The 20,786-nt window shown below is 58.0% G+C and overlaps 1 protein-coding gene and 1 long non-coding RNA gene across 6 annotated transcripts in view; both read right to left on the bottom strand.

The window, feature by feature from the left end:
• LOC102055667 (uncharacterized) overlaps nt 1-7,402 on the bottom strand; it is a 39,972-nt gene extending 32,570 nt beyond the window's left edge. Inside the window, exons 1-7 of the mRNA XM_055706798.1 lie at nt 7,139-7,402; nt 5,289-5,690; nt 5,066-5,192; nt 4,520-4,633; nt 3,780-3,890; nt 3,515-3,634; nt 2,661-3,388 (exon numbers count right to left, since the gene is read on the bottom strand). Coding sequence (XP_055562773.1) covers nt 2,661-3,388; nt 3,515-3,634; nt 3,780-3,890; nt 4,520-4,633; nt 5,066-5,192; nt 5,289-5,690; nt 7,139-7,366 — 1,830 coding nt within the window. The 5' untranslated portion in view covers nt 7,367-7,402. The remainder of the gene's footprint in view (nt 1-2,660; nt 3,389-3,514; nt 3,635-3,779; nt 3,891-4,519; nt 4,634-5,065; nt 5,193-5,288; nt 5,691-7,138) is intronic.
• A 7,922-nt stretch (nt 7,403-15,324) lies between these two features.
• LOC114016693 (uncharacterized) lies at nt 15,325-20,761 on the bottom strand. 5 transcript variants are annotated; one of them, XR_008731683.1, is made up of 5 exons: nt 19,923-20,611; nt 19,243-19,842; nt 17,880-18,000; nt 16,116-16,217; nt 15,325-15,888 (listed from the first exon to the last, which is right to left on the bottom strand). It is a non-coding gene; the product is annotated as an uncharacterized LOC114016693 (long non-coding RNA). The 5 variants fall into 5 exon arrangements; XR_008731686.1 differs by lacking the exon at nt 19,923-20,611 and adding an exon at nt 20,691-20,761 and having other exon boundaries at nt 16,116-18,000; XR_008731684.1 differs by lacking the exon at nt 19,923-20,611 and adding an exon at nt 20,691-20,761 and having other exon boundaries at nt 16,116-18,000; nt 19,753-19,842.
• Nucleotides 20,762-20,786: the final 25 nt, after the last annotated feature.

The following is a 20,786-nucleotide window of genomic DNA, read 5'->3' as shown; positions in this document are numbered from 1 at the left end:
ATTGCCGGGCCGGGGGGGCTGTGTGCTCCCCCCATCCTCTTCCCGGGTTCACCCCACAGACAGGCAGCTGCCTGCTTCCCCAGATGAGGGGCCATGTGAACAGCTGCTGCCTGTGGGGAGACCCCTACTCCCCTGCTCTGCCTCCCCACAGCACGTGTTGTGTCCCCTGTCCCCTCCCAGCTCCCCACGTAGCCTCATGGAAGTTCCGGTCTCCTTTGCTACTCGGGTCCCTGCTTACTTGTGCCACCGCTGCTCTGCTGCTGTGTCATGCTGCTAATTCATCGCCTGCTCGCGGTTCCTCCCTGCTCAAATCCCCGGTGCTGCCGGCATGCTGCCATGCTGGCCTGTCCTGCTTCTGGGCTGCCCTGAGCTGGCCAGGGGGAGCGTGCCAGCAGCCCCCTGCTACACAGCCTGCATGGGCTGGCTGCTGGCATATGGGGCAAAATGACCCCAGGCTTGGTGACACCCAGTTCACCCTGCTCCTTTGGGGGAGCCCCAGATCAGGGCTGGGGGGAATAGGACCTGCAGCCTCGGGCTGGCTGTCCAGACTCTGAACCGAGGCCTCGGCTGCCTGTGTGGCTCTGGGGTGGGGTGACAGCATGCACAGCTTGGTGGCAGTGTGCAGGGTCCCCAGGAGTGTGTAGGGTCCCGACACCGTGCAAGACCCCCTTGGGCAGCCTGCAGTGTCACCAGGGAGTGTGCAAGGTCCCAAGCAGCACGCAGTCCCCAGGAATGCACAGGGTCCCCAGGAGTGTGCAGGGTCCTCAAGTAGCATGCAGGGTCCCCAGGACTGTGCAGGGCCCCCGGGACTGTGCAGGGTCCCCAGGAGTGTATGGGGTCCCCAAGCAGCGTGCAGGGTCCCTGACATCATGCAAGACCCCCTTGGGGCAGGCAGCATGCAGGGTCCCCAGGGAGTGTGCAAGGTCCCAGGCTGTGTGCGGGGTCCCTAGGGAATATGCAGTGTCCCCAGGGAATGTGCATGATTCCTAGGGAACGTGCAGGGTCCCCAGGACTGTGCAGGGCCCCCGGGCAGGGTGCAGGGTGCCAGGCAGGGTGCAAGGCCCCTTGGGCAGCATGCAGTGTCCCCAGCTCCCTGGCAGTGTGTGGTGTCTCCCCCCAGCAGCCTGTAGGGTCCCCAGCAGCTTGCAGAGTTTCCCCCCCCAGCAGCAGGCGGGGTCTCCCCCTGCCAGCAGTGTGCAAAGTCCCCCCCCAGCGGTGTGCAGGGTCCCCCCCGCAGCGTGCAGTGTCCCCAAGGAGCTCCTGCCGCCTCCTCCTGCTGCAGCCCACCCTAGGTGGGGAGCACAGCCGACCAGGCCACCCTGGGCCGATGCCCCCCACCCCCTGCAGCACACAGGGACTCACCGCCGCAGCCCCTCGCTGGATTCCTCGGCTCTGGTGGGGACCATCTCCCTCGGGTGGGGACGGACAGTGACACCCAGCTTGGGGTCCCAGCGTGCCTGGGGAAGGGGCACAGCTTACCCGGCTGTAAAGAAAACGGGTGAAACAACCGATACGCCCAGATCGGCGGGGGAGCCGGGGCCGGTTTGGTGCCGGTGGACAGCAGCGGGGGGGTCAGGGGGCTACAGTGGGAGCGGGCGCGCTGCCCGCACCGCAGCCACCGCGTTGGGTCAGTCACCGAAATGATGCGCCAGGGGGTGTGGGAGCGCAGGGGCTGGGGCGCTGGGCCGGTGCCCCGGGGAGGGCTTGGCCACAGCCTGCCGGGGGAAAGTGGGGGAAAATGGGAAACGCTGGGAATCAGCGATGCTAGAAAGGGTTCGCTGGGGGACAGGACCCTGTGGATCAGGGGCTGCAGTCGTCTGGGAGGCCCCAGGACCCGCACGGCCCCGGGAGCACGGCGGCCTCTGGCAGCCCTTGCACACCCATGGCTGGTGTGTGCACACACGTGTGCACCCAGGCACCCACCCACCCTGCAGCATCACTGCCTGCTCCCCCCTCTCCCTGCAGGGTTTCACCCATGGGTGCAGCCACCCCCCCTGGCTCTGGGGGGTTCTCTGTGCCACCCCACCAGCACAGGGGTGCCACAGCTGGTGACACAGGAGCACCTGGCAGCCTAGCACCCCATGGTGCCACTGATCCCCCTGCCCTGTACCCCGTCCCCCTGCCCTGTACCCCATACCCCTGCCCCGTACCCCACGCTGTGCTGCAATTGTCCCCTCCTTCCCCAGCCCCAAGCTCGCGGGTCCCGGGGAGCAGGAGCATGGCCGCAGGGCCCGGGCCAGGGGACAGTCCCCAGGGCGGGGGGCAAAGGCACTGCAGCCCAACATGACTTTATTCCATATCGCGTCGTCCATACAAAACTACACCCCAAGCACTGTACAGAGCGGGACGGCGAGGGCAGTAAAAATAAGCAGCGGGGGCCGAGGAGCAGAGCGGCAGGCGGGGGGGCTGGCGGCAGGGGGACACGGCGGGGGGCTGCTTCCCGGCCCATGCAGCGAGATTGTCTGGTGGCGGGGGCAGTGGGGGCCAAAGCATGTCCGTTCATGATAAGGGCCGGACCTGGGTCTGCGGGTGCATGGCCCCCCCGGGCTCCCCACGTGCCCCCCGTCCCGGCCGGGCACCTGTATTTGGTAGGCAGCTGCATGGCCAGCGGCTGCCCCGTCCCGGGGGGTGTCAGTCCACAGGGTGGGCGGCCCCTAGTCCCCGGGGGGCATGATGCCAGGAGGCGGCAGCGGGGGGGGGCCTGCCTCAGCCCCGTGGACCCGCTGGTGGTCCTTGAGGGACTCCTTGTAGCGGAAGCTGCGGCCACAGGCCGGGCACTGGTACGGCCGCTCGCCGGTGTGGATGCGCTGGTGCTTGAGCAGGTTCTGCTTGCGGATGAAGCTCTTGCCGCATGCGGCGCAGGCGAAGGGCCGCTCACCCGTGTGCAGCCGCTGGTGGTTCTGCAGGTGCTCCTTGCGGCTGTAGCACTTGCCGCACTCGGTGCACTTGTAGGGCCGCTCACCACGGTGGATCATCTGGTGCCGCACCAGCCCCGAGTGGCAGTTGAAGCTCTTGCCGCACTCGGCGCAGGGGTACGGGCGCTCGGCCGCGTGGCTCCGCTGGTGAATCCGCAGGCTCTTCTTCCCGCTGAAGCTCTTCCCGCACTCGGCACAGCCATGCGGCCGCTCCTCAATGGCTCCTGGCGTCGCGGTGGGGACCCCCACCGCTTCGGCCCCTGGCCCCGGCTCTGAGCCTGGAGCTTTGCCCAGTCTGTGCTGTGCCGGCAGAGCCACCACTGCCGCCGTTGTCACTGCTGCTTGTCCTTCAGGGTTCCCGAAGCTGGCACCGGGGAAAAGCAGCTCCCCGGAGCTGCCTGGCAAGCCCACCTCCTCGGGGGGCTCGGTGTGGGGGCACCGCTCCTCCGTCTTCACCAGCAGCCCCTCACTGGCTGCAGGGGAGGGAAAGGCTCTGGTCAGTGCCTGCTGGGGACACTGGGGCTGTCCCTGAGCGACAGCCCAGCCCGGGTGGGTGCTCCCTTTCCCAGCCCCATGGGGCTGGGCTCAGCATCACTCACCAGGACCCGGACCTGTCAGCATCTCCCTCTCTGGCAGCTCCCAGGGCTCGCGGACGCAGGGCTCTTCCTCCTGCTTGATCCATGACAAGAAGTCGTGTGCCGTGATCAGGGTGTCTGCGCCTGCGAGGAAGGATGGGGACAGGGACTCAGCTGAGCGGGGCTGCATCCTGTGCTGGGCAGGCTGTGGGAGGCAATGGCTCCAGAAGGCAGCAGCTGCTGCTAGTGCTGAGCAGCTGGTGTGTGTGCAGCACCGCCCCGGGCTCACCTGCACAGGGGTCTGGCGGCATCCCCCGCTCCTCTGTGAACTGCTGCTCCCCCACGAAGGCCACCTCCTGCTTGATGCGCGACAGGATGTCGGAGGTGGAGATCATCGACTCTGTTCACAAGGAAACACTTGGCTGGTGCCAGGATGTGGCCGCCCAGTGCGACCCACAGCCAACGCACTTCAGAGTGCAGGACCCCCAGGCTCCAGCCGTGTGGGACATCCCTGTCCCAAAGCAGTTATGGGGCAACAGACACCCCCAGGGGTGCCGTGGGGAGAGGTGACCACGGGACAGCCCTTGGGGAGGGATGGGTGGCCGTGGCACAGTCCTTGGGGAGACGTGACCATGGGACAGCCCTTGGGAACAGGTGACCATGGAACAGCCCATGGGGATGAATGGGTGACAACGGCACAGCTGATGGGGATGGGTGACTGTGACACAACCCCTGGGCTCTGACACGATGTGGTGGCAGTGGGGGACACATGGATCACACAGCAATGAACGCCCAATGCCCCAGGCACATCAGTCATGGGATTTTCCAGGGTTACTCTCAGTGGTCCCCAGTCATGCAGCAGGGAGCAGAGTCTGGCCACAGCTTGAAAACCGGGCCCTGGGGTGTGGGGACCACCGGAGAAGGACGAGGGACATCCCCAGGGCAAGCAGTGTGGTGGGGGAAACATGAGGTGGGGGGCAGCGAGGAGGGGAGACCCGGCACTGCCCCCTCTCCTGGCCGGTGCCTCACCTGTGCAGGTGTCCGGCGGCAGCTCCCGCTGCTCCAGCTCCCTCTGCTCAGGGACGCAGGGTCCCTCCCCACGCTCACTGCGGGGCTGCGCCTCACTTCTGGAGAGGGCACCATCTGCATGGGGAGACAGCGCAACTGGCACCGGTGTGGGGCTGCACCCACCCCCCGTGCCAGGGACACATGGGGCTGCCAGGCCCTAGCATCCCTCCTGCCAGAGAACCTGCCTGCATTAGGCAGGACCCCCATGCCCAAAGCAGGACCCCCATGCCCAAAACCTGTGCAGTACAGATGCTCCGACCCTGGGTTTTGGGAGACGAGGAGCCAGGCGGCACGGGCTGTCCCAGATAGCAGCACCAGCATGGCATGGCACAGCACATGGCCCCGTCCCCACATGTCCCTGTTTCCCTCTGTGACAGGAGGCTCCGCGGTCATGGCGAGTGCAACCACCAATGCTTGCAGGGGACCAGGTCACACACATCCAGGACTCCCAAGGAGGCGCAGGCATCACCCCAGCCTGCCAGGAAAGGGGCAGAAAGGGACATTTACCCAGGGAGAGCAGAGACTCGTAGTTCTCCTTCACCAGGTTATTGTACAGCTCCTTCTGCCACTCCTCCAAATTCTTCCACTCCTCCGCCGAGAAGTAGACAGCAATGTCAACAAATGTCACCGGCACCTGCAGGGACAAGCCCCCGGCAGCTCAGTGACATCCACTCCCCAGGGGGCCGAGGGTCCCCCCACCTGGCCTGCAGTGTCCCCCTGGAGCTGTTACCTTGGGCACCTCACCCCGGGGGCCGGGGGGCAGCCGCAGCACCCAGAAGTTCCTGTTCTTCAGGAGGTTCTCCACATTCTCCAAGCGCCGCTGGAGCAGCCCGTACTCCTGGATGAGGGTGCCCAGCACGGCCCACTTGCTCTCCAGCTGGTTCCCGAACTCCATGGCCGTCTTCTCGCAGTCCAGGAGCTTCTTCTCAGCTGTGCCGGACCGACCCTCCAGGCTGAGCAGGCGGGTGGCGAGGAGGTCGATCTTCCTCTCCATTGCCTGCACCGTGGCCACCACGGTCCAGAGCGAGGCCTCAGCGGAGTGGAGCTGTGCCTCCCGCACATGCGCCCGCTCCGGCAGCAGTGGGGGTTGCAGTGGCATCAGATGGGGAGCCTCCACATTCCATTCCTGCACCTGGGCCGTGGGGAGGGCACAGGTGGAAGGGGGCCCTTGGTCACCCCCCTGGGTCATGCCTGGAGCCTCAGCCCCATGGCAGGCACCGCTCCCCCCCAGACTGGTAGCTTTCAACCACCACCGCCCACCAGCAGCACTGCTTCAGGGATGTCTGCGCGCGATGCCCACTGTCACCCACCTACCCAAAGCCAGCAGCACTGCCCTTGCCCTGCCTGCCCGGGCTGCAGGAAGGGCACCACTCGGGACCTGCCACCATGTCATCCCCCACTAACAACTCAGCCGGGCAAGATCTGGCCCCTGGAGTGGCTGGCGCTGCCCAAGCAAGACAGGAGCTGCCAGGGCTGGGTCTGAGCCCCAGAAGGGGACAGGGCAGATAGATGCAGCAGGCCTGAGGGGATGGTGAGGGGCAGATGAGGAAGGCTCACCAGTGCCACTGGGCTGGATGCGTCCCACTCAGCTGGCAGGCTGGGGAGGGACTGCAGCGCAGCCATGGCAGCTGTGGGGTCAGTGTTGATCACTGTCCCCATGGACGCTGGCCAGCATCGGGCAGGTCACCATGCTGTGTGCAGCTGCCAGACCTGTAGGGCAGCAGCCCCACCCCTGGCACCCCACACCCCCACCCACTGCAGGGGCTGCCCTGGGCCTGCTCTGGCAGGAGCCCCCAGGAGGTGGATGGGGCTGGGTGGGCAGGGAGCAGCTGGGGGCACGGGCAGCCTGGACCAGGGGTGCCCAGCGACATCCTGGGGACACACAGGCATCCTGGGTCAGAGCTGCCTAGGGCACCCCAGGCCTACAGCCTGCACGGAGCATTCCGGGGCACTGGGGCATCCCAGGGCAGAGGTGCCTGGGGACATCCTGGGGCCACAACAGGCATCCCAGGGCAGATGTGCCCAGCCACATCCTGGGGCACCCCAGGGATCACGGGGACATCCTGAGCCAGAGGTGCCCAGCCATATCCCGTGGACACCGGGGCATCCCGAGGCTGGAGCCTGCACGGAGCATCCTGGGGCTGGAGCCTGCATGGAGCATCCCGGGGTTATCGGGGCATCCCGGGGATCCCGGGGCCATCCCGGGGCAGAGGTGCCTGGCCACATCCCGTGGGCATCGGGGCATCCCGGGGCAGAGCTGCCCAGAGCATCCCGGGGATCCCGGGGCCATTCCAGGGCAGAGGTGTCCGGCCACATCCCGGGGGCACCGGGGCATCCCGGGGCCATCCCAGGGCAAAGGTGTCCGGCCACATCCCGGGGCACCGGCGCATCCCGGGAATGCCGGGGCAGGTCCCCGGGGGCAGCCCGGGGCTGGGGCTGGGCGGGCTGGGGGTGCCGGGGGGCCCGGGGGGGAGGGGGCCCGGCGGCGGGGAGCGGCCGGCGGGGCGGGCGGGGCGGCTCCGGCGGCGGTGCCGGTGCCCCCGGGCCGGGCCGGGCCGGGCCGGGCCGGGCCGCTCTTACCTGGGCGGGCGCCCACTCGGCCATGGCCCCGCGGTGCTGGGCCGGGCCCCGGCGGCTGGGGCCGGGCCGCGGCGGGGAGAGCGCGGAGCGGAGCGGGGCCGCGCTGCCGCCCGCCGCCGCGCCGGGGCCGGGGCCGGTACCGGGGCCGGGGCCGCTGTCGGTGCCTGCGCGCTGCGGGCCGGGCCCCGCCGCCCCGCCGAGGAGCAAGGGGCAGCCGGGGAATTGCATCCGCCTCCGCCGGGCTTCGCGGCAGCGGGCGGGGGGGAGCGGCGCCGAGCGCGGAGCACTGCCGCCTACCGGCACCGGCAGCCCCGGCCGCCCTCCACCGCCACCGCCACCGGCACTGCCACCGGCACCGCCACCGGCAGCCCTGGCCGCCCTGCCACCGGCCCCGCCACTGACACTGGTACTGCCCCCGGCACCAGCACCGGCAGCCCTGGCCACCCAGCCACCAGCATTGGCTCCGCCACCAGTATCAGTATTGACACAAGCACCAGCACGGACACAGGCATTGGCACCAGTGTCAGCAGCACGGGCATCAGTATCCGTTCTGGCTCCAGCACCAGTACCAGACACCAGCACTGGTACCAAGCCCCACCACCAGGATGAGCACTGGCACTGGTGTCAGCACAGGCACCAATATCAGCTCCAGCACCAGCATCGGCACCAGTACCAGGCCAGCACTGCCACTGGCACCACTAGCAACACAAGCACCACCACCAGCACCAGCACCAGCATTATCATGAGCACAGACACAGGCACTGGCACGGCACTGGTGTCAGCATGGGTACCAGTATCCGCCCCAGGACCAGCATCAGTGCCAGTACCAGGCACCAGTACCACTACCAAGCCCCCACAGCAGTGTGAGCATCAGCACTGGTGTCAGCATGGGCATCAGTATCAGCTCCAGCACCAGCATTGTCACAAGTACCAAGCACCAGCATTGGCACCAAGCCCCAATACAAGTACAAGCATTGGCACTGGTGTTGGCACAGGCATTGGTACCAGGCACCAACACCTGTACCAAGCTCCAGCACCAGCATCATGATTGGCACCAGTGTGGGCATCGGCATGGGCATCAGTATCAGCACTGGCACCAGCATCAGCACCAAGCTCCAGCACCAATATCAGCATCAGTATCAGCACTGGCACTAGTGTCAGCACTGGTATCAGCACCAGCACCAAACCCTGGCACTGGCATCAGCACCAGTGTTGGCACTGACACTGCCGTCAACACTGGCACCAGCATCACCACCAGTATCAGCACCAAGCCCCAGCCCAGCCCCAGCACCAGCACCAGCACCAGCACCAACACTGAGCCCAGTGGGTGCTCTGCACCCAAAGCCTCCTGGGCTACCCCAGGGTCCTGGCCCCACAGGTGGCAGTTTGCGGTGGGGGCAGGGGGTGTCTGTGCCCCCCCACTCCTTGGGCTGTGCTGCTGGGACCCCCCTGCTCCCTCCAGCACACAGCTGGTGACACCGGAGTGCCACGAGCCGGGGCCACAGGGTGAATGCCCGGTGTGGGGAGAGGAGCACCCAGCCACCCACACCAGGACCCCCACCCCGGCCAGAGGCAGGCAGGACACCCATGCGTGGGGATGTACTGGGTTTGGGGACCCCCCACGCACTCACCCCAATCTGGGGACCCTTCGGTCTGACAGCGCCAGGGGCCAGGGCTGGTGCCAGAGCAGGGAAAAGCGTCACGGCCCTGCCTTCACAGAAACCTGCTGGGAAAAGCTCCTAGGGCACCCCGGGGCACCAGGGTCCCAGGGACAGGGGGCCATGGCGGGGGTCCCCTCTGCCACACACGGACCAGGGCCCCGGGCGGAGAGGGTGGTGGGACAAGAAGGGTTAACGGGCTGAGCAGGCATCATGGGAGCCTGGGCAGCCATTTCAATTGACGATGGGATGGGGTTGCTCCCTCGTCCCCTCCAGCACCGGGCCCGAGGCCGGGGCACCTGAGGCCCCCCGGAACCCCCACAGCCCAGTGCCCAGCACCCTGCAGCTGCCACCCTCCCAGCCCTGAGCCCGAGCTGGGGCAGGGGGCACCCACTGCTGCCCTGGGCAGGAGGGAGGGTCCCAGGGGTCCCCTGGGAGCACAGTCCAAGGTGTGAGCTGTTGGGCCGCAAGTGGTGGCCCATGGGGACCCCAAGGGGAACCTCTGAAAGCAGCTTCATGGCAGCTGGTACCCTCTGTGCAATTAAGGGGAGGGGGTGGGAAACCATGGTCTTTGGCAGAATAAACAAAAATTAAAATCAACTCAGGCACCTGCCTGGTGCTGCTCCCTCCACCCTGGTGCCAGGGTCCACCTGCAAACCCCCCTGGGACCTCAGCATGCAGCACCTCTGGCACAGCCGCCAGGACCGGGAGGGCTCCAGGGGCCAGCGCTTGGTGGTGGGGACCAGCAGGCAGACACAGCACAGCCACAGAGACCCTGTTCCTTTGGGAAACCAGCAAATAATGGCAGTTTACTGGGTTTTGTGGCTGCCCACCATCCCCTCACACCCAGCAGCTCTGGGTGGGAAGGAGGCAGCTCCCGGCGAAGGGCACGGCTGTCCCTGCCAGTTGGGGATGGGGACCAGCTGCCCTGCCACCTCCTGAACAGCTCCAGGGCACAGCTCACGGCTCATCGGGAGCCAGTGATGAACGAATGCAAAACTGACACCTCGACGTATGGGAGACAACAGGGACCCACGAGGTCACCGTTGCCAGCAGCGGTGTCAGTCACCAAGCGGCTGCCAGGCCAAGGCCCGTGGGCCGTATGCAGCAGAATAAAACCAAACCCACCCAAACCTGCGTCCCCATAAAACCTGCTCCAGGCTGCTCAGCTTCAGTGTCACGCAGAGACCAGGGTACGAAACCGAGCCCATCTGTGATGGGGAGTGGAGGGAGGGACCCTCTGTGTCACTGCTGCTGCTCCCTGGGGGCTGCTGGCATCCCCCCGGTGCCTGGCGGGTTTGTCCCCGGTGGTTCTGCAAACAACACAAATGGCCACACACATCCCACTGCACCGGGGTTTCCCTCACGTCTCCTCCACGATTCCTCTGCCATGTTTATGGACACCCGCCAGGCAAGGCCACAGACCCAGCAGCGAGCCCCTCATGTCAGCCACCCCTCCCCAGGACCTCTCCGTGGGCAGGGCTATGGTGAGATTTGGGGTTATGGCTGCTCCTGTGCCCTGTGAAATTAAGAGCCAGGCAGCAGCGGGCGGTGCTGCCCACGATGGCTCACCCGGGATGGAGAATCCTGGAGCTGGCGTTGAGCTGGTGCTCGGCCGCTGCTGGAGTGGACCAGGAGTTCCCATGCTGGGGACACTGGGAAGAAACATAAAATCCCTGCTGGGACCTGGGCATTTCTTTTTCCCAGCCATGGATTCAGCGGGTGTCAGCTCAGGCAGGGTTTCCTGGGTTTATCCCTCAGATTTTCAAATGTGTTTTCCCACCCAGGCAATATTTCCCTGGGAACGTCAAGTCCTCCTGGGGGAAGTTTGATCCGCCAGGACAGCATTTGCGAAAGACCCTACTCTTTGTGGCAGTGGGGAATTAAAAGCATGATCCAATGCAGTGGCTTTACCCCCTCAGGAGCATCCCATGGGATCCAGCAGGCTAAGACAGAGGAATGGACGGAGCTGCCCCCCGGCCCGGGAGGACGTCCGCTCTCCTGCTGGGGCTCTGGGGGGGCTGTGGGCTGTGCAGGACCCCCAGGCTGTGAAACCATGTCCCATGCCGGAGCATCCTGAGCATCTCCAGGGCTGGGTGGGTTTTGCCCATTTGGGGGCTGATGCCTCAGGAGCTGCCCGCTTGTGGCCATGCACCCAGGGCTCCCTCAAGGGGGATGCTGCACCCACACAGCCCCCCACACTGCTGCCCCCCGTGTCCTCACCCCAGCGCCCCTCCTGAAAGGTCCCTCGAGGACACAACTCCACAAGAGCAGCAGGTCGGATCCAAGATCCAGCTGAGCTCGGACCTGCCCCAGGAGCAGCTAAGGCATCGCCTAAGGAGGGTGTAAGACCCTTCCGAGGGTGCTGAAGTCCCTCCATCACTCTGCAGCTCGGGGACATCCTCAGCCAGAAGTGGCATCTCTGTATTTTAAAAGTTTCTATCATTTTCTTTTCCTTCTGGGAATTTATCCGGCTGATTCAGGACCCTGCACCTGCAGCACCTTGCTGCGCGGGTGCCACCAGCGTGAGGAAGCATTGCGTGAAGAACCGCTGCCTCCCCGTGTCTTTAAACCTGCTGCTTGCCTGTTTCACTTGACGTCTCCCTCTGAAACCATCTCCAGTTCTACCTCTAAACTGGGACAACAGGAAGCGCCTGGGGTGTGTAACACATGGGCACAGCCCAGATCCACTCGGGATGGGGTGAGGATAGAATAGAAATTATGCACAACAAACATGATAAGGTCTAACTCCCACAAAAGCAGATGGAGCTTTCTGGGAAAGGGGCTCTTTTTCCAGTTGCTTTTACTAAAAAAGCCACATCGAGAAGTGAAGACCACCTCTTCCCAGAAAGCGCTGGTACAAGACCTCAAGTTTCTGTAGTTTTGTGTTTATTTGCATCATGACAGTGGCCACAGCCCACGAGGCACTGACCGAACACACGTGGTGAGACCCTTCATCTGAAGGGGCAAGGGGCGAGAGGGACAGGCGCAGAGAAACTTAAAAAGAAATAATCTTTTATCAACATTAATCAGGAAATGCCAGAGCTCTCAGTTTGCAAAGCGAGGAGAACACAATGGGAGAGGACACTTCAGACAGCAACCCATAAAGGGCAACTAAACCAGAAGGGGCAGGAAAGCCCCACATGCTACAGCCTGACCTTGCCGCTACTGTTTAGAGAACGTAGGGGCTCTTAAAATTAAAAATGTTTTATTCTCAGACATGTTTCTGACCCCACTGCTCCTGACAAGGTGGTACATGGCAGGGCGAGCTTTACATTTGCAGATTAAACATGACGTAAAGCTTTTCAAACATCAATAAATAAACAAATGCATTGGAAACACTCTTGAAAGAAAACCTGTCTTGCTAAAGATCCAGGTTTTTGTCCCCTGACTGCATGACCCGCAATTTATGCAGCCACTTGTATTTCCCAATGCATGAACATTACCTCTCATGGAAAGTGCCTGGAGTCTCAGCTTAAGTTCCTTACTAAATGACATGGTCTGCGAAAAGCTCTTACTCTCCCTGCTGCAGGAGAAACAAGACAATTTCTCAGAGAGGAATCAGGAGAATTTCATGATTCCGATGTGCTCTCCTGGGACAAGGCTCGGGCAAGGAACGGCAAGTTTCCACAGCCTTGCTGCCTGGTTCCCTCCACAGCTGCCCGGGCACCTGGCCGATGCCGCACTGCAGGATTCCCCGGGTTTCACCCCATCTCAGGCAGGTTTGTCCTGCTCTCCCTTAGGCTGAGCTTTGGGCTGGAATCGGTTTTAGCTCCCTGCGCTTTCCGAAGCTTACCTTATGCTGCTGCTCTTGTGGGGTTTTTTCAATTTAAGCAGTATATCCACTGCGACGGTTATTTAAGTGCAGTGACAAGGGGGACCACGCTGCATCAGATTTAAGTAACTGTCTGGCTGGTTGGATGCTCCTGTGCTTGCAAGTGAGGAAGGAGGCAGAGCCTCCTGCATGAGGCCTTTCACCCCAGACTCACTTTCAGCCACTCCTGAACCTACAGCTGCTGGCATGTGACTGCCCCCAGCCCCACCAGCCCGGCCGTGCTGCTGCTGTGCAAAGGAACGAGGCTTGGGAGGACAGAGTTTTACAGGATTTTTCTACAAAGAATCTCCTCGCTCCAAAGGGCCTTCCCTCAGGAGCACACAGCGCACTTGGGACCACTAAGGCTTTAAGCTGCATGGGAGAAACTATGCTAAGGCACATAGAAACCAAGGTGACGGGTGACAGCCGGCACGGTGTCACTCAGGGCAAGCTGTGCCTGGCAAATTCGGTGGCCTTCTACAGTGGGGTTACAGTGTTGGTGGAGGAGGGAAGAGCGACTGACGTCACCTGCCTGGACTTGTGCAAAGCATTTGACACTGTCCCACACGACATCCTTGTCTCTGGAGAGACATGGATCTGAGAGACGGAGCACTTGGTGGGTAAGGAATTGGCTGATGATCGCACTCAAAGAGCTGTGGTCAATGGCTCAATGTCTGGGTGGAGACCAGTGACAAGTGGCATTCCTCAGGGGTTCGTACTGGGACCAGCACTGTTTAACAACTCTGTTGGCGACACAGACGCTGGGACCAAGCCGCCCTCAGCAAGTTTGCCAACAGCAGCAGGATGTGTGGTGCAGCTGACATGCTGGAGGGAAGGGATGCCACCCAGAGGGACCTGGGCAGGCTGGAGAGGTGGGCCCCTGCAAACCTTATAAAGTTCAATTCAGGCTGGGCAGAGAATGGGTTGGGAGCAGCCCTGAGGAGAGGGACTGGGGATGCTGGTGGGCGAGAAGCTGGATGTGACCCGGCCACGTGCGCTCGCAGCCCAGAAAACCCCCCCGTGCCCTGGGCTGCATCCCCAGCAGCGTGGCCGGCGGGGCGAGGGAGGGGGCTCTGCCCCTCTGCCCCGCTCTGCTGAGACCCCCCTGCAGCGCCGCCTCCAGCTCCGGGGCCCCCAGCATAAGGAGGGCACGGACCTGTTGGAGCGGGGCCAGAGGAGGCCACGGAGATGGCCAGAGGGCTGGAGCCCCTCTGCTGCGCAGCCGGGCTGGGAGCGCTGGGGCTGTTGAGCCTGGAGAAGGGAAGGCTCCTGGAGACCCTGGAGCACCTTCCAGCACCCAAAGGGGCCGGCGAGGAAGCTGGGGAGGGGCTTTTCCCAAGGGCCTGCAGCGCCAGGACAAGGGGGAACGGCTTTGCGCTGAGAGAGGGCAGATGGAGATCAGAGCTGAGGGAGAAATCCTTCCCTGTGAGGGCGGCGAGGCGCCGGCACGGGCTGCCCAGAGCAGCTGTGGGTGCCCCAGCCCTGGCAGTGCCCAAGGCCAGGCTGGACGGGGCTGGGAGCCACCGGGGCTGGGGGAAGGGGGCCCTGCGCGTGGCAGGGGTGGGACTGGGCGGTCTTTAAGGGCCCTTCCAAACCACACCAATCGGGGATTCTATGAAGAATAAAAGAAAAGCTGTCCCAGGGCAATTATAAGAAGGAAATAATGAGAAGCCAGTGGTAAAAACTTTCTGGACATTACTCCTGTACTTGGGATGGGCAGGGATCCTTTGGTCCCAAGTGTATCCCCCCAGTCCCCTTCAGAACTTAGTGAATTGCATCACAGCACCAGCTGTCTCTTGCTCTACTGCTCCTCATGGGAAGCTGAGGACATCACTCACGGGTTCACTGCGAAGCAAGTGCTTGAACTGGAGGCAACACAACTTTTTGACTCTTTGCATTCAACTGGAATAAGCAAAAATGCTAAATATCCCCAGCCTGCGTAGAGAATATGTGACTGACAAACACTGTCTCCGCAGGACCCCCTCCTGCCTGCTGAACTCATCCCCATAGCCGAAGCCACTGCTTTCTTTTCAGTTTACAGAGCGATGTTACCTGTACTTTGCCCTTACATTAAGAATATATCCATGCTCTTTTCCAGAATCTCAGAAATTAAATTGGCATCTTGCCCCCAGTAAACAGATGTTTGAAGCAACTGATTCTGGTCGTTATTTCCACATGACAGTGCTTTCACTGCCACTGCTGCTGTCCTATGACTGAAACTGCTGAACTAATTTTTTTGTTGTTACTGTTTTTAACTCAAACCCAACCACTCACCTTAACCTAAGCTTTTAAAAGCGCCATTTCCTGCTTACAGCTCTGTGGACCATCCTGTTCCGATGGCAACATTTTCTCAGTCTTCCCATACTCAAAAAGCTTTGAGCATTTTCCTGCATTAATACATTCTCCAGCACATGCTGTTTGGTGCACCAGAAGACTTTTTTTTAACAGTGTTTTTGGTACCATCAACACTGCTCGACACAACTCCTCCTCCCAGATATTAATAATCATCTAGCTGCTAATTAAAATCAGGTCCCAATCGATGACCATTAGCCTGGCACCAACAAGCTTTTATGCTTGAACTTGATTCAGTTTAGTAAAACCCTTATCCTAAAGCTTCCCCTACAATCAATATATGACTATCAACCATCATCTCTGGATGGAGGGATTTTTTGATAACCAAATGGAAAAAAAAAAAAAATCTACCCCAGGAAAGCTTCTGGCACACTGATTACATGTATATGTTATGAGTTTGCAAGTGATTAGTGAGTCTCGGTTTTTCCATAAAACTTTTTTTCACATTCTGTACACTTGTAAGGCCGCTCTCCCTGTGTGAGTTCTCTGGTGGCGAATCAAGACTGTGTGGTGACCAAAGTTTTTACCGCAGTCTGCGCATATATAAGATGATACCCGATGATGTTTAGTGTGAATTTGTTTGTATTTTAGAAGTCCAATCTTCAATTTAAAAATTAAAAAAAAAATTAAAAATTTCTGACATTCTGTACACAGATACAGTCTCTCTCCTGCATAGGTCTGCTGATAAAAGAGGATCTCTTTGAATTCATTAGGTTCTTCCTCAAGAGAGCTGTTGCCTCTTCTGCTTCCCATTGGATTTGCCTGACCTGTTGCTGAATTATGATGACTCTTGCCTGTTACCCCCTTGTCCAAAATTTGGCAACTCTGGTTTCAGGTTCCTCCTGAGAATGATCCCTGCAGTTCTGCATTTTCTGCACTCTTCGCGTGACTCTGCAACTCGGATCTGATCACAGGACTGCCGCAGCCTGGAACAAAAAGATTCCAAACATTCCCTTTAACTGATGTGATAGAACATAAATCTCCAAAGAACAACAATTCCTGATTCACCATGACCACATCCGTACAAAGAAAACAAGTCTTGGGTAAAAAAGCAGGGATGCACTAGAATCCCCCCTCCCTCTAATCCTACAAGCTTGTGCAGTTTGAATGTGTCACCAGTTTGATTTCTGACAAGTCTCAGGCCACCACGCACCTGCACCAAGACTTGTGGTAATCTGCCTTTCCTCAAAATCCTGCTGATGCTTGACAGGCAGTGTTCCTCTCACCTGGATATTGCTTTTGGGAACAGCATAGTCTGCACAAGGAACAGAACACGGAGATGACAGTTATTATTGTCCTCTGATTTTTTTTTTTCCCCCCTGTTATTACAAAGACATTTCCTAAGCTACTTTAATTGTATTGATGCAGACAAAGGATACGTTGCACAAAGACCCGTCCTGAGGACAGCTTGTCAGCCTCTTCACTCTAAGCTTCTGAGCCCTGTAGTTTACTTGTGCCTTTCTTCTGTAACATGAGTCATTTTTGTTAATTTACATCAAAAATATTGTTCTTTGAGAAAGCAAAAGGCAGTATTTTTCCAGTTGTTCCTAAAACTGTAAGAAAAGACTTAGTGATGCTGTTTTCTAGCAAATCCCTGCACAACCCACTGTCTAAAAGCACATCTCCCTTGTCCTCCAGGGAAAGACCCAGCAAGAGCGTAACAGCAAATGCAGTTGCTCTGGCATCTGCAGAGGGTGGCTGGGAAGCAGGCGAGCAGCATTTGTCTTCCAATTTTTCAACTTTTGAATATAATTTCTGGAATATTTTTGAAAGTTAGATGTTCAAAAGTGGAAAGTCTTGAACTGATTGCACCCTTAAAACCTAATTCAGCTGTTTGGTGCCAAATTCAGTCCTAACTGTCTTTCTGATACATGAACTTATTTTCCCCCAACTAATCCCTCCCCATGCAACACACAGCACATACTTTTTTAACAGATCAGAGCTTTAGAGCAGCTGTCTGCAGACTCTAGCTTTTCTGCTATAAAAAATAGAAGGTATGTAAAGAATAAAAAAGAAAGTGGAATCACATTGTCTCATTACTTTATGTAATTTCAAATTTGCAAGTGCAAAGTAGTAACAGAATGAGGTAAGGCTAAATCAGTGTTTCTTAAATGGAACCGAAGTGTGGCACCAAGTGCAAACTAGAGTATGTGACAACTCAGGCTCTAGGGGTTCACAGCACTTGTGTTCCTGCAGTCTAAAGGACAAGTAAAGGCACTTCTAGCTCCTAAATACAGCAAGTTCTTCTTCTGTTAATCCAGGGAATTACCTGAATGCTGAGGAGCCAGTGAGGGCTCACATCTTCAAATTAAAAAACAACTACTTCAAACAAATGTATAGTTGAGCACTTAAAACTAACCAGTAAGACTTCTTCATTTTCTCGGTCATCATTCATGTTATCTAACTATTTCTGCAGCAAAAGTAGTTCAACACTCTTCAGCAAATCACAAGAACAAACATACATCGGGATTTGGGGCTGATGAAAATACTAACAACTATAACAAGTCCACAGGACTCAGGATACCACATGCCACTGCTGCTCCTGACCTCATGTCTCTTAACCTCTTCCACTCTCCTTTGTTCCTTGTTTTAGTCAACACGTGCATCACCAGCAGCAGAGCCTTCCACTCGCCACTGTTCTACCCGTATCACGCAGACAAGGTATCACCTACACACACAGACTGAGTACCTGACAACAACAGAGCGCAGGGAGGCAGCAGTTGCGGAGGCATTAGAAAAGCCACTGTCCTTCAATCTTTAAAGAAAAGACTGTGGAGCTTATCATCTCACAAAGATTCCGAAGCATCTAAATATTAATTCAGGAGGAATCAAGGGATTTGAGGAGTGACTGTTAGACAAGAGCCAGGCCAGAAACTGCATAGATCTGTGAGCCTTCAGCGAGAAAGGAAAAACTAACCTTTACCCAGCGTGGTTAAAGATTCATAATTCTCCTTTATCACCTTCTTGTAAAGTTGTTTCTGCCAATCTTCCAAGTCCTTCCCCTCACACACTGCACCATTATTAAATGTCCCGGGCACCTAAAACAAGGTGTTCAATAGTTGACACCATTAGCAAGCTGTACATCCTTGAAAGCCCTCTTCGTCACACAGTATTAAACAAGCGCTCACCAGCCAACCTTACGTACAACCAGCACACCAACTGAGGGCTTTATACACAAATCCTCTGCTGTTATTTCTGCATGCAACTCAGAATGAGTAAAATTACTTAATAATGTGACTCAACTGAAATTATGATTCTATAATGACTGTGGCAAAAATTAGTCGTAAAAAAAAAAAATCTGTGGTCACATCAATACCTAGCCCCATCAAGGAATTTGGCTCTTCCTTTCACTGAAAAACAGAAAATACTCCAGAGTGTATTTTAAATAAGCCCTGAGGCAGTGCCACAGTCTGTCAGATCTGGCTGTAAGAGTTCTTCCCTAATAATAAAAGTTAACACAAACAAAAAACTAAGCCCTACAAAGAGATTAATACTGTGGTTATTTTGCAATGTATATATACATTCTGTGTACATACTTTGTATCTGTACTTTATATCTACAGAGTACCACATTTCTACATGCTTGCCTTTGAACATGTTTTAATTTGCCTTTCAATCTAATGCCCAGCTCACTGGTTCAGATGTTTGCAGTTTCCATCATGTATAAGCTTGCATCAGGTATAAACTCAATTGTACAAATCTGCTGCCAAAAATTTCATTAATGTGTCACTAGATGGGATCGCAATCCAAACCAAATACACCAGGGAGAAGGTTGAGCAGTTAAACTTTTGTCTTAGCCCCAAACACCCACGCTATGGAAACTCCGCCACCAACAAATCATCTCAGTGACTCTAAACATAATTTTTCCAAGCATGAGGGCTGTCATGTACAAATGCAGCTCTGCAGGGAGCAAATCCATTTTACAGCACAAAGTGGGGCTGCGTTTCTAACAAATAGCACAGATTTTCTCCCTAACATTTAGGCACAAAATTAGAATTCAAGCCCAAAGAGCACGAAGATGCCTTTCATTTCCCCCCAGTTACCAGCCTCCCAGTGCCACCTCCACACTCTGCAGTACCAGGGAGAAAAACAAAACCTGCTGCATCACTGGCAACTTTTTACTGCCAGGTAGCATGTTTCACCTACTGTTGCTTCCTTGAAGTCCTTCATGTGTAAATCTTACTTTAATTTAAGGCAAGTAAATACAATAGCAAACATCTTAGTGCACCCTCAAGTGCTCAGGATTCCAGATTCGGTTTTGGGTTTTATTACTTATCCTACCACAGAAACCCTGAGGTGTGCCAACAAGCCAGTTTCCGTCTTCACCCAAAATGATTTTTTTGGGAACAGCTTCTTTCAACAGACATCTGTTTTTTCTAATTTTTAAGGGGTCAATTTCAAAAGAACTGTCCTCAAAATGCTTTGAACACAGTCGCTGATGCTTGAAAGGCGTTCCCATGTCCTGGCCCATGTTGTGAATCCACTGCTTCAAGAGAGGTTTATTTTGTAAATGGAAGCCATAGAAAGTTACAGTACTGCTCTTGTACGCCCCGCTGGTGGCATTTTGACAATTCAGTGCTGAGCAATAAACCATCGTAAAACAAGAAACGGGAACAAATCAAAAACCAACGTGCCTGGAGGATGGTTTAAAGAGTTTCCAATAAACTTCAGTTGATTGAAATGGAACTAAACTTCTCAAGAAAAACCATGGTTTTGAAAAACAGAAAGAGCTGAGGTCACAAAGAAGTGAAACATGGTGCCAAACTTCACTGCCAGGGACACGGAGCTCACCACAGCTGATGTCCGCTGTGCAGGGACAGAAGGAACCAGGACCGCTTCCGCAGCATGTGGCTTCCCTGCTTCAAAGCGACAGTGTACAACCTGAAAGGCAAAAAGGTTTAAAATCAACTTAATGGACCATTACTGTGCAATTTGCATTTAAAGTAAATTCTGCTACGTACGCATATATATACACTTCATTAATTTGCGTATCCGTGAGGAATTTGCCCATGCTCCACAACAAAGCATGTTATACAGAACGCAGGAACAGAAGGGTGACGGCCAAATAACGTCCAAAAAATGAAGACAGGTTTATCCACGGGGTCTGGACAAGGACTTCCCCACCGTATCAGCTGCGTGCTGGAGGAGGCGAGTCTGGGGGACGTCAGCTCGAGAGGAGCTGCTCGGGCAGACGCATTGAAAGAGGAGAAAACCGCACACCCAGAGGCGCCGTTAGAAAAGGACGATGACAGAAATCATCAGGGCGTAAAGGGCTCCGCAGAGCCCACGGGGCACGGCCCTGGAAACAGACACCGCCCGCCAGCAACTCCCCGCCCCACCGCACGGCTCTGGGGGCCGGTGCGGGTCGCGGCCCGCTCTGGTACCAGGCGCGGAGGAAGCCAGGCACCCCCGTGCCATGGCAGCCCCTCCAGCCGGTCCGGCTGCAGGCCCCCCCGCTCCCGGCTCCCCGCGCCGGCGAGGCTAAGGCGGCTGTTGCTCCCTCCGGGGCCGGCGTCCCGGCTCTGCGGAGAGGCACTGGAAAGCGGGGCACCCATCGCCCCGAGGCGCAGAGAGCAGCCGCCCCGTTGCGGGAAGCACGCACCAAGCTCCCCCGCGCCGCCGGGCCCCGCCGGAACGGGCCCGCGCAGCCACCAGAGCACAGGCCTCTCCCGCAGGACAGCCGCTCCCCTCCTACCAGCTCCGCCGGTGCCGAGGTGGAGGACACGTACCTCCCCTCAGAAACCCCGTCCGCCGGACCGCCATCTTCCTCCGCGGCGCCGCGCCCCGCCCCTCAGCCGGGACACCGGCCAATCGCGTGGGGTCTC

The sequence above is a fragment of the Falco cherrug genome, chromosome 4 (assembly GCF_023634085.1).
Source record: "Falco cherrug isolate bFalChe1 chromosome 4, bFalChe1.pri, whole genome shotgun sequence".
Lineage (NCBI taxonomy): Eukaryota > Metazoa > Chordata > Aves > Falconiformes > Falconidae > Falco > Falco cherrug.
This window is presented reverse-complemented; position numbering and strand designations above follow the sequence as displayed.